Here is a 12699-nt window from a genome sequence, read left to right on the forward strand (position 1 = left end):
GGCTTCCCTGCTCCGTTACCTGGGAGCTCTGCCGCCCTCAGGCACCCCCGGTCTTTCTGTGACCCCGAGGGTCCTGGGACCACACTGGCCCGCGAGGGTTCCACCCCCCGCTTAGCCACTGGAGCGACGTCCCTCAGCAGAGCCAACTTCTGAAAGTTCCGATTTTGTGCTCTGCTGCTCTATCACTTGCCAGAAGCGGCCGATGGAGGCCCCCTCCCCCCACAGTCTATCTTCCCGAATATCGCCTCAGATTCACTTCTCCGCACGTCCTACCTTCCAGAAAGTGGTCGCTTTTCTGTTCAGAGAGTTGTTGCTATTCTTTTCTTCAATCTCCTGTTGAGTTCGTAGGTGTTCAGAATGGTTTGATCCCTATCCAGCTGAATTCCTGGGACCAGACGAAATTTAGGTCTCCTACTCCTCCGCCATCTTGCTCCTCCCCCTCTTTCTTTTTTTACTGAAGTATAGTTGACATTCAGTATTATATTGGTTTCAGATATACAACATAGTGATTCCACATTTATATGCATTAAGAAGTGATTACCACAGTAGGTCTAGTTCCCATATATCACCGTACATAGTTATTACAGTATTATTGACTATCTTCCCAGCTACACTTCACATCCCCATGACTTATTTATATTATTACTAGAAGTTTGTACCTCTTAATCCCCTTCACCTATTTCATCCATCCTCCCACTCTTCCCTCTGACAACCACCAGTTCTCTATATTTGTGAGATTTATGACTGTGTTTTTGTTTTATTTCTTAGATCCTACATTAAAGATTTTTTAAATTATTTGAAGAAATTTGGGCAAAATGAAAATGATCAAAGAAGAGATGAAAGGATATTTATGACAAATTATCAATAGTTATTGAAAACCAATAAAAGACTAGATAAGATGGTGAAATTAAAAATGAGTGTGCTCATGACCTCTTGTCCCTGGTGTTCTGTCACTGGGTTAGTATAAATCAGAGGCTCTGAAGCATCTCAGTAAATGAGAGCAGCATGCATTGACCCATTTGGTTTATAGTGATTCTCTCCAATTTGTGATTTCAATGAAAAATCATTTAAATATGGCTTTGGACTGCACCGGTATTTTCCATGTCATAATCAGAGCAGAAACTAAAAGTTACAAACCCCCGAAGAAGTGCCTGCATTAACTCCTGATAGGATATGTCCATTTTTAGGCTTTGATTATTGCAGTTAATTTTCCATTCCGATGGACTAATGAACATTTGGTATATTGATATTGGTGTTTGGACTGGTTCTGCAAAGCGTATTTTGAGTTAAGTATTGTAGTTCTTCCTCCCGTACTATGCAAAAGGCTAAAGAGACTTAAATTTTCAGGTGCTACTTAACCAGCACTGTTCTAATTAGAAATCATACTACCTCCTAAGGAGTTGGTAGTGATTATAAAACCATGCGTTATTTTCTCAAGAAGATAAAGGAACCCAAGACAATTGGAGGTGGATCATTTCCTGAGTATGGCTGCATCTTTGTCCCCTTCACAGTCCCCAGTGTAATCCTTTAAATTGCTCAAAGAATTCTACTTCCCTGGTGCCCCCTGGCCCCACGGACTCCCAGCCTCTTCCATTATGGCTTTCCTGCTTCCTCTTTTACATTTCACTCACTCCAGAAATGCTCGGGGTGCCAAAATAAAGGATACAGAGTGTAGCAGTGAAGAAAACTGCAAATAGTCCAGTTTAAAAAGACAATCTCTCATCCTAAAAAGAAAACAACCTTGATCCCACATCTCCCTCCACAGCTACCTTATTTCTCTGCTCCCCTTTTCACCAAAACTCTTGAAATACTTGTTCTTATTCAGTGCCTCTATTTCCTTTCTTCTCATTCTTTCTTGAAACCACCACATTCAGCCTTCGATCTCCACCATGGCACCAAACCGATCTTGTGAAGGTCATTGGTGTCTTCCACATTACTCAGCCCAATAGTCAAGTCCTCATAGCCCGCTGCCTGTCAGCAGCACTTAAACAGCTGATCACTCTTACTTCATACACTTCTTCACCTGGTCTTGGGATGGAATTATCTCTCACCATTCTCCTCCACCTGAATAGCTGTTTTTCTCTGCCTTGCTGGTTCCTCCTTTTCTTCCTGATCTTTGATTAGTGAAGACCTCCAGGACCCAGTTCTCAGACTTGTTCAATCTATAATTGCTCCCCAGGTCATCTCACCCAGCTATTCAAAAGATTATGATCCACATGGTGTTATGAAACACACTTCAAGATATATTTTTAAGTGAAAAAAGATCAAAGGTGGCAAGCTGGATGTGTGCAGGAATTTGGAGTGACTGACAATACAGGGATACAAAACTTAACTCCTATTCTGAAAGGCTTGGGTACAAAATAAACCAGGAAGACACATTAAAGAGCTGACAATGTAGCCCCAACCAGTAATGTTTTTGCTAATTTAACTGGAGACAGTTAAAAAGATGAATCAGACATGCATCCCATCCTCCAGAAATATATAGTTAGCTGGGGGGAGGGGGGTGAAAAATAAATAGGGACAAAATAAGGAAGAAAATGGTGTCACCAGAGAAATGAGAATTAGGATGTATCGGAGCTCGGAAATAGAGCAGCTTTTAAAAGCTTGATGAAGCTGAATTATTTGATTTTTTTTACTTCATGTTTTTAAAATAACATTTCCTAATTTCCCCTATTATCAAACTAAAATTTCTAAAGTTTTCTGTCTCTTATCCATGCTACTCTCTATATTCTCAATCTTCCAATCAGAGTGGAAAAGCTTTTTTATTTAGAACTATTCTTCTCAGGTGCCTAGGTAGCTCAGCTGGCTAAGCATCTGACTCGATCTCAGCTCAGGTCTTGATCTGTGAGTTCCAGTCCCACATTGGGCTCCACAATGGACTCCACACTGGGTATGGAGCCTACTTTAAAAAAGAAAAAAAAAAGAACTACTCTTCCAACAAACCTCAAGAACCCAAGAAAAACATAACTTAGGATTAATGTTTGTAGGGAAAAAAAAGAATTTTATTTCATGTAATTAAGGAGAAAGGGGTCAAAATAGAGAAATAAACATGTTGGCCACAGGGAGAAATGTAGAGAGGTTGCCCCAAGCTGATAGATGGCTCAGGCGCAACCTAGGTCTGTAATTCCAAAGCCCACACACTTTCAATGTTACAGCCTGTCTCAGATATAAATGCAAGTTTAAATTGACTATAAAAGAAGCAAAAATAACCAGGGGAGAAGAAACATTTAATGTACGAGAAAGACTGTATTGTTGGTCGAGTAAGTCCCCTAGAAGAAGTAGGGAAACAGGAATTTCAAGAGGGTACATCTATAGAAATGCAATAAAAGCACAATGAAAACAGAGAGGCAAAATGATTCTCATTTCACTGCAGAAAGATAAAGACTGTTTTAAAAACAATTTAAAATTAATAAACCCATTTGGTCTTTAGTGAAATAATTTCTTTTACTTTCTATATCTAAAGAATAAATGGTAACCATCTCCCAGTCTTCTTGATTTTTGCCCAATGGGCAGAAGAAATTAAATCCAGAGCTAGAGAGATCTCACCCTGGCTGGAGATTTTTATTCCTGCCCCCTGACTTCCAGTCCCCAGTCCACCCAAAGACTCTCACCCACTCCATTCTCCATTTCATACATGCCTCACTTGCTCCTGCCCTAATTAAAGAATGTCTGTTAAGCCTAATCCACATCAATCTCTGTCCCTTATAACTGCCAAAATGCCAGTTGTCTTTGAAGTTTTCCTGGACCTAATCCAACAGAGAGACAAATCAGAGGATTTGATCGATGTTCTGACCAGCAGCCATTGGTTGTGAATATTCGTATGTGGATTTTGATTGTCTTGTTTTCATGAATATATATTCACATTTGAGTTTACAGTAGTCCCCCCCCTTAACCATAGGAGATGCATTCCAAGACTGAATACCTGAAACCACAGATAGTACCGAACCCTATATGTACTATGTTTTTTCCTATACTTATAAACCTATGATAAAGTTTATCAGTTAGGTACAATAAAAGATTTTTAAAAACTAATTAAAAAAAGGAACAATTATAACAGTATACTATAGGGGTGCCTGGGTGGCTCAGTCGGTTAAGCGTCTGCCTTGGGCTCAGGTCTTGATCCCAGGGTCCTGGGATCGAGCCCAGAGTCAGGCTCCCTGCTCAGCAGAGGAGTCTGCTTCTGCCTCTCCCACTGCCCCTCCCCCCCCACTCATGCTCAGTCTCTTGCTTTCTCTCTCCCAAATAAATAAATATCTTTAAAAAAAAACAGTATACTATAATAAACATTAGGTGAATGGGGTCTCTCAAAATATCTCATTGTGCTGTACTCACCTTTCTTGTGATGATGTGAGATGATAAAAGGTTTATGTGATGAGATGAAGTGAGGTGAATGATGCAGGTTTTGTGACTAGTGTTAGGCTACTATTGACCTTCTGCGGATTCGTCAGAAAGAGGATCATCGGCTTGCAGACCATGGTAACTGAAAGTGTGGAAAACGACACTACAGATAAGGGGGACTGTCGTATCTTTTTTTTTTTAATTCCTTACAACTATGCATTCAATAAATGTCACTATCTCACTGATTGCCCAGTTTAATCACAGCTATCCAGAAGACAGACAGATCATAGATGGTAGGTAGGTAGGTAGATAGAAAGATAGATGATAGATAGATAGATAGATAGATAGATAGATAGATGATAGATAGATGATAAAGATAGAAATTGAAAGAATACAAATGTTAACAAAAACTAAACACATTTTTTTTAATGTGGAGTTCTTTGAGCTTGGTGATGATGCTGTTTCACAGTCAGTTTACTGTATTACTCTGAGAACAATTCACCATAAACATCAAAGTAATGTTATATGCTTTTTTTTCTCTCTTTTCTCCAAAGAAATGCAGTGGGATATGTAAAATGTCAGAAATAATTAGACAAAATCACACAATTTCATTGTGACACTAAAATATCTTTGGAGTTGAGCATTTGCTATGAAACTTTAAAACTGCTTTGAAGTCTGCTTATTATAAACAATATAATATTTTTCTTTAATGTCCCAGAATTTCTAAAGTATGATACAAGGTGAATATATGTTTCAAAATAAAAAATAATTTATGTATAAATGTATAGATATTAATAAATATAAATAAGAAAGTAATTCAGGTGGCAAGATAGACTTTAAAGTTGGTAATGTTTTCATGAGAAAGAGTTGGGGAGCTTAACTTTTTAAAAAATTTTTGGTAGCTACACTTGTAGTTAGCACAGCATAAGGATTTGTGAGTCACTATGTTGTATACCTGAAATTAATGTAACATTGTGTGTCAACTATACATCAATTTTTAAAAAGTATCTTTTGAAGAATCATGTAAAAGTGAATGTTGTACCCAGAGATAAAAAAGAAAATTATATCGAAAATGTGTAAAGAATTTCTGAGTGCTGAAATACGGTAACATTTTCTAGGGGGGAAATATATGACTTTTCATTCATTAACCAGTAGCATACTATCTTCCAGGAACCCTCAGAAGAAAAGCTGTGGTGCTTCCTTTTACCCATACAAAATGGAACATAAGAAACTACATAGCTGAAGAAACTACAGTCTTCTTATAAATGAGAGGCATTGAAGTCTAAGTAATTTCCTGCTGAGGGAAAATAACCAGCAGCTTTTCCACAGTGTAGATTGAAACAGGGAAAGCATGAATATCACTAACTGTACCACAGAAGCCAGTGTGGCTGCAAGACCCAAGACCATCACTGAGAAGATGCTCATTTCCATGACTCTGGTGATCATCACCACCCTGACCATGTTGCTGAACTTGGCCGTGATCATGGCTATCTGTACCACCAAGAAGCTCCACCAGCCTGCCAACTACCTGATCTGTTCCCTGGCTGTGACAGATCTCCTGGTGGCAGTGCTCGTCATGCCACTGAGCATCATGTATATTGTCATGGACAGCTGGAAACTAGGGTACTTTATCTGCGAGGTGTGGCTGAGTGTGGACATGACCTGCTGCACCTGCTCCATCCTCCATCTCTGTGTGATTGCCCTAGACAGGTACTGGGCCATCACCAATGCTATTGAATATGCCAGGAAGAGGACCGCCAAGAGGGCTGGGCTGATGATCCTCACCGTCTGGACCATCTCCATCTTCATCTCCATGCCCCCTCTGTTCTGGAGGAGCCACCGCCAACTCAGCCCACCTCCTAGTCAGTGCACTATCCAGCATGACCATGTCATCTACACCATTTACTCCACACTTGGGGCATTTTATATCCCCTTGACTTTGATACTTATTCTGTATTACCGGATTTACCATGCAGCCAAGAGCCTTTATCAGAAAAGAGGATCTAGCCGGCACTTAAGCAACAGAAGCACGGATAGCCAAAATTCTTTTGCGAGTTGTAAACTTACACAAACTTTCTGTGTGTCTGATTTCTCCACCTCAGACCCTACCACAGAGTTTGAAAAGATCCACTCCTCTATCAGGATCCCTTCCTTCTATAATGATCTAGATCACCCAGTAGAACGTCAGCAAATCTCTAGTACCAGGGAACGTAAGGCAGCACGCATCCTAGGACTGATTTTGGGGGCATTCATTTTGTCGTGGCTGCCATTTTTCATCAAAGAGTTGATTGTTGGTCTGAGCATCTATGCGGTGTCCTCTGAAGTGGCTGATTTTTTGACGTGGCTTGGTTATGTTAATTCTCTGATCAACCCTCTGCTCTACACAAGTTTTAATGAAGACTTTAAGCTGGCTTTTAAAAAGCTAATTAAGTGCCGAGAACATACTTAGATTGCAAAAAGCCAAAAGGCATTGTTTTTACCAGCCTTGTGAGTGGACAGAGGAAAGGGGTTCAACTTATTAATTCTTGAACATAGTTGGTTCAGAAAAGTTTGTAAGGTAGTGTGGTCTTTTTGTTTGTTCATTTTTTCCGTTTTGTTTGAGGTTTGTTTCCTGGTGTGCCGTTTTCTACCTCTGGTTTTATTTGTGGTACATGATTTCAAATAAACATCCGACAAAGAAATTTCATAGACGTAATAATAAGGTGAAATAGTAACTACTTTTTTTAGCCATTCAGTTAATCCTGCAATTAAAGAATGCCAAAATAAATCTTCACTTGCAGAAGTTCTTATTACTTATAAATCAAATACCTGATAACTTGCCCTCGTGTGGCATTAAATCTGAGGTCATGGCTCCATATGCGTGCAAATTTTAGTGGGAATTGCATGACTACATAAAGCATTAATAAAAAAAAAAAGTGGTACACTGTCATCTGCTTGCAGACCTGAGCTAAAATCATTTACTGTGACTACATAGGCCACTCCCTTTAGGCACAAATAGTACAGCTATTATAGTTCATGATTAAATATGCTTCCTCATTCTCTAAAAAGAACCTGGAATGAATACTCCGGCACTTTCGTAGGTCTTTGACTATGAATATGAAACATAAACAAATTGAAGATAATCTAAATCTCCTTTAGTCCATGTGTTGTATTACCTGACAGGCACATTGGACGTCTTGCCATTCTGAGAAGTGTCCCACTGAGCCTTGCACACACTCCCTCACTTAGAAGGATTCAGGTGGGAGTACAAGCAGCTTAACAGGGTAGAGTGATCAAATGAAGGAATATATTATCTGAAGAGCTTTGTTGGAGAATGTTACTTATTAAGTTACCAGTTGTGCACTTGGCAAAACGATTAAAAGTCGAAAATTTATGTTTACCGCAAAGGTCACCCATCGAGGAAATGAGTATGAAATTGTGTCCCCTGGGATCTCAGTGGCTTCCATGCCAGACTGCATCTTGGGGCCAGGAGGCTGCAGATGGGACCTGACCTGAGGCAACAGCACCTCGCCTGACCTGGGGTGACTGCTCTAGTCACATGGAGGAGCTTACCACTAAGTCAAGAGGATGACAGGGACGCCTGGGTGGCTCAGTTGGTTAAGTGTCTGCCTTCAGCTCAGGTCATGATCCCAGGGTCCTGGGATCGAGTCCCACATCAGGCTCCTTGCTTGGTGGGGAGCCTGCTTCTCCCCCAGCCTGCTGCTCCCCCTGCTTGTGCATGCTCTCTCTCTCTGACAAATAAATAAATAAAATCTTAAAAAAAAAAAAAAAGAGTGATGACAGAAGGGAATGAAAGTTTGTAAATTCATGTACGCTCTTGAGTCAGTGACTATTTTACACCTCTTCTCCTCGTCTCATCCACAGCTTCTCCCCATCTCTTCACTCTCCCCAGGTCATTTCTCTTCTTTGTTCACTGAGAAGACATGAATTTGCTCCCTCTCCTCCATGTTTTAGCCTTAAATTTACGCCCTCTAATCTTTTCTGTAATCTTGCACGTTTCTCCTTACCCCTGACTCCTCTCCTCCACTGCCCCCCTCCTGTCTCCACCCCCTCTCTCCTCCTCCCTTCTCCCCTCTCTTTCTCCCACCCCCTTCCTCTCCCCACTATTCTTTAATCTCACCTATGAGTTTGCTCAAGTCTCTCGGACACTAGTGTACATTTCCTCTGGCCCTACTTCCCACTCAAGAGCCTGCTTCATCTCTCTCCTGGCTCTCCCACCTGAGTTTCTCCACTCATCAATCCTTCATTCTGCTCACCTCTCACCTTCCACTGACTTTCTTATCCTGTGCCATCTGAGTGTACCCCTCCTAGCTCTCCTGAAACAGATCTCCCAAAGTCTTTGGTGACTTGCCAGTAGGCAAATTTAATGGCCTTCCCTCTGTCCTTATCTACTTCCCAATCTCTCATCAGGTAGAATAGCTAAGCATCCCTTTCTTGTTTAAGGCTGTGACTTCCAAAATACATTACTCCCCTGGTTCTCCAATCATCTCCTCATTCTTTGTCTCCTTTTCTTCCTCCTGAGGCATTGTCCTCGGCTCTTACCTCCTGTATCTCCATACTCCATCCCACCCCATCACATGCCTGTGGCTTTTCAATTTGTGTCTTTAGTTCTGATCTCTGTCTTTCTCAAACTCCAGACCCATGAATTATATCCAGTGAACATCTCCCTATGAATAGCCTGTTGGTTCCTCAAACACAGCTTTTCCAAACTGAACTCATGATCATTTTTCCACACTCAAACCTTCTCCTCCTTCCCAGTCTCAGATAACAGGATTACCATGCTTTTTATCATTCCTATTAGATAAATGTGATCCTCTCATGGCTTATCTCTCACATTCAGATAGTCTTAAAGTCTTATCCATTTACCTCTACAGAAATATTTGAATATGCCCCTTTCTTCTCCAATAAGCTGGTCCCCTCACTTATTCCAAATCTTCTCATCTGATCCACTTACCTCTGGAGTCCTTCACCTGCAACTCTGCCCCCACATAACTGCACATCTATTAGATATATCTTCTAGAACAGTGGTTTTCAGAGTGGCAGCTCTGGACCAGCAGCATTAGCATCATCTGAGAAGTTGTGAAAAATGCAATGTCTAGAGCCCCACTGAAGACGTACTGAATCACAAATTCAGAGAGTAAAACTTCTATTTTAATAAGCCCTCTAGGAGATTCTGGTTTGAGAATCACTATCCTCAAGCATACCACTGTTTTTTAATTATAATACTCATAATCCTCTACTATTTCCCCATCAGTTTAAAATAAATTAAGAGGGGGCCTGGGTGGCTCGGTCGTTAAGCGTCTGCCTTTGGCTCAGGTCATGATCCCAGAGTCCTGGGATCGAGCCCCGCATCGGGCTCCCTCTCAGCGGGAAGCCTGCTTCTCCCTCTCCCACTCCCCCTGCTTGTGTTCCCTCTCTCGCTGTGTCTCTCTCTGTCAAAATAAATAAATAAAATCTTAAAACAAAAAAAAACAAATAAAAAAAATAAAATAAAATAAATTAAGATTCCTTAGTATAATATTCAAGGCTCCTTCACTACGTGACTTTAAACTACCTTTCCAGAGTTGTGTCTCACCACTTCTTCTCACCCACCTCATACTCCAGAAAGTCTGGATATTTTCTGGGTTTTCTGAGCTCCCCTAACAGTTGATCCCACTGCTTCAGATTCCACTGACTCCACGGCTTTCCATTCTTCTTCTACCAATTCTTCATGCAATCTTGCAGCACAAATGCAATCTCTTCTGTAAAGTCTTTCCGAGAGCCTTCTTCCTTCTCTATCACTGTGAAAGTCCTCTCTCCCAGCTCTATGCTCCCATAGAACCTCATTTCTATCACTATTATTATATGCACCCTATCTTATAATGCATCTGTTTGTGTATTTCTGCTGTCTGCCCTAAAAGATTGTGAGCTCCTTGAGGGCAGGAACCATGTCTGTTTCATCTCTGTATCCCTAGGGACTCCTACAGTATTTTACATAAAGTAGGCACTCAATAAATGTCTGTTAATATGAATGGAATTATGTCCCTGGAAGAGAAAAAGTCAATGTGCCATCTCCTCCCAGTGAGAAAACCAAACTTCTAAAATACCATGGTGAAATACTGACTTTCTTTCTCCCCAAAACTTACGTTACTACTTCCCAATCTTGTTCCAAAAACTGCTTAAAATAAAGAGCTTCCACATGGAAAAAAAAAAAAAAGGATTGCCTGCTGAATATAAATTAATATACTTTATTCAGTAGGATTCAGGCTAAGCTGCTCTCAAAGAAGGGGTCCTCCAAATATAGTAGTTCGAACAAGATAGTTTCTTTCTCCCTCACATGACAGTAAAGAGGTAGGAGGGCAGCCCAGAGTGAGTAGGAGACTCTGCTCCACAACATTATCCAGGACAAGATGGTTCTTCCTTCCTCTCAGGGCTTGTTGTCATCTGCATGGCCAAAGCTGACTAACCATTACATCCACATTCCAGTCCATAGGAAGTAAGAGAGAGAAGTAGAGAGCGGTTTCCTTTTAAGGAAGTTATGTGGGTCACATAACTTCTGCTTGTACTCCATTGGCAATAATTGGTCACATGGCCGCACCAAATTGTAAAAGAGAATAAGAGAGTAAATCTCTAGCTGGGCAGGCACATGCCTTGCTAAAATTGAGGACATTATAATAAAAGGAAGAAAGAGAGAATGAATACAAGGGAACAATGAACAGTCCACCTCAAAGGGATATTGGTTTCTGTATGTACAGCTCCTATATCTCAGGCAAGTCAATTTGCTACCCAGTTCCTGGTGACCTATGTATGAGGATGTTGAGGTTTAAAATATGGGTGACTAGACTGAGATTGTGCGTACGCTGAAAATCCAGTATTTATCATGATTATATCTCTAATATCTAGAAATTATATGAGCAACTCACTTGCTTTCCCATCATCTTCCACATGTCATCATTGAAAATTCTTGGCAATTTTAAGCATTTTAAAATGTTAAGAGTCTAATTAAATAAAAAACAAAAAACAGATGCATAAGTAATTTTCACTTACTCATTTTTACTAACGCATTTACAATTTACTAGATAAGTCCTAATTAAATGCAACTCTCTCACACCTATCTTTGGCCTTAGCAAAGAAGAATCTATATCTATTTCCTAATATAAATCAAACCCATTGGGAAAAAAAAAAAAATCTGTTGTTTGGTTTACTCATTTAACCAGTAGTGCTAGCTGGTATTGACCGCCATTGCTGCTTTCAATTAAAACTTGAGTAATGGTTCCTTCCAATATGGTTAGTTTTTCTAGTGTAAACATTGGAGGATTAAAAGTAAACCCCAGGGGTGACATTTCAAACACCCCCATTAACTAATAAATTAGGACTTCCTGATTTGTGTACCTGGTAAAAAGAATTCTTGGATATAAGTCACTCCCTTGGAGACCCGGTAGGTGTTTGGTTATAACTGGTAGCAATAAGAACCCCTATGAGCATTGCTACCACTATCTGCTTTGGATAACTGTATAGCTTCCTATACATATGAATTTCAGTTTGCAAACTCTGATACATATGTATCAGGGAAGTTCCAGAGTGAGGTTCAGCAACTGTTCTGGCTACCAGCACAAGACATCCAGCATCATACTGGTCTGTCTACTGTGTGTTTGCTGTGTTTGCTTGGTTTTTAAGGTCTTCTATACACCACAACTTCTAACTCCATATGTACAGTGTTTGCAAATGCTGTAAGAGCATCAGAAAAATTAGTGAAAAGGAGCATATGACTACAAAGGAAAAACAAGCAAAGGCAATTTTTTAAATTAAAAGTGCTGAGAAAACAAACATCGCATATAAGAATGGGATCAAATCTTGCTCGGTTTTCAAGGACAACCATATGCAACACGTGAAAAAGCAGCGTGCCTAAATTATTGACTATAATCAGCAGGAAACAAGGAAAAGTGATTAATGAGATGGGAAACTGTCTGAGCACCACACAGTTCTAAAAGGTGTTTGGGAGTGTGTATGGGCATGTCTAGTTATTGCAATTGTATTTTGTAGTACGAGGCACAGAGGCCAAATCCTGCATTTGAAAAAAAAAAAAAAAGAAAAGAAAAGAAAAACAGTCCCACTCAAAAAAGAATTGCCACACCCAAAATACCAATATCACTACCTGCTAAGAAACTCAGGAGTACCAGCATCGACATGGGATGCTCAGAAGCCTAATGTTAATTCAGGTGTTGGCTAGGGATTATTTGAGAATTTAGAAAACCATTGCAAAAGTGCTGCTATGAACTTTTATTGCAAGCCATAGAGGGTTGCAGAGGTTCAAGGCCAATTTGAATCTGTCCAATATCAAAATGAGGGTCAGGCCAATAAATATAGACAGCACATTGGTTA

General features: G+C 40.3%; 1 protein-coding gene across 2 annotated transcripts in view; it reads left to right on the forward strand.

Annotated features, from left to right (window-relative positions):
- Nucleotides 1-11592, forward strand: part of HTR1E (5-hydroxytryptamine receptor 1E) — an 87530-nt gene extending 75938 nt beyond the window's left edge. For both annotated transcript variants that reach the window (XM_081828611.1, XM_081828612.1), the window contains one exon: nucleotides 5509-11592. In XM_081828611.1, the coding sequence (XP_081684737.1) occupies nucleotides 5690-6787 (1098 nt within the window). In that variant the 5' untranslated portion in view covers nucleotides 5509-5689 and the 3' untranslated portion in view covers nucleotides 6788-11592. The remainder of the gene's footprint in view (nucleotides 1-5508) is intronic.
- Nucleotides 11593-12699: the final 1107 nt, after the last annotated feature.

Source organism: Leptonychotes weddellii, chromosome 8 (assembly GCF_054177405.1).
Source record: "Leptonychotes weddellii isolate Sample4059 chromosome 8, ASM5417740v2, whole genome shotgun sequence".
NCBI lineage: Eukaryota > Metazoa > Chordata > Mammalia > Carnivora > Phocidae > Leptonychotes > Leptonychotes weddellii.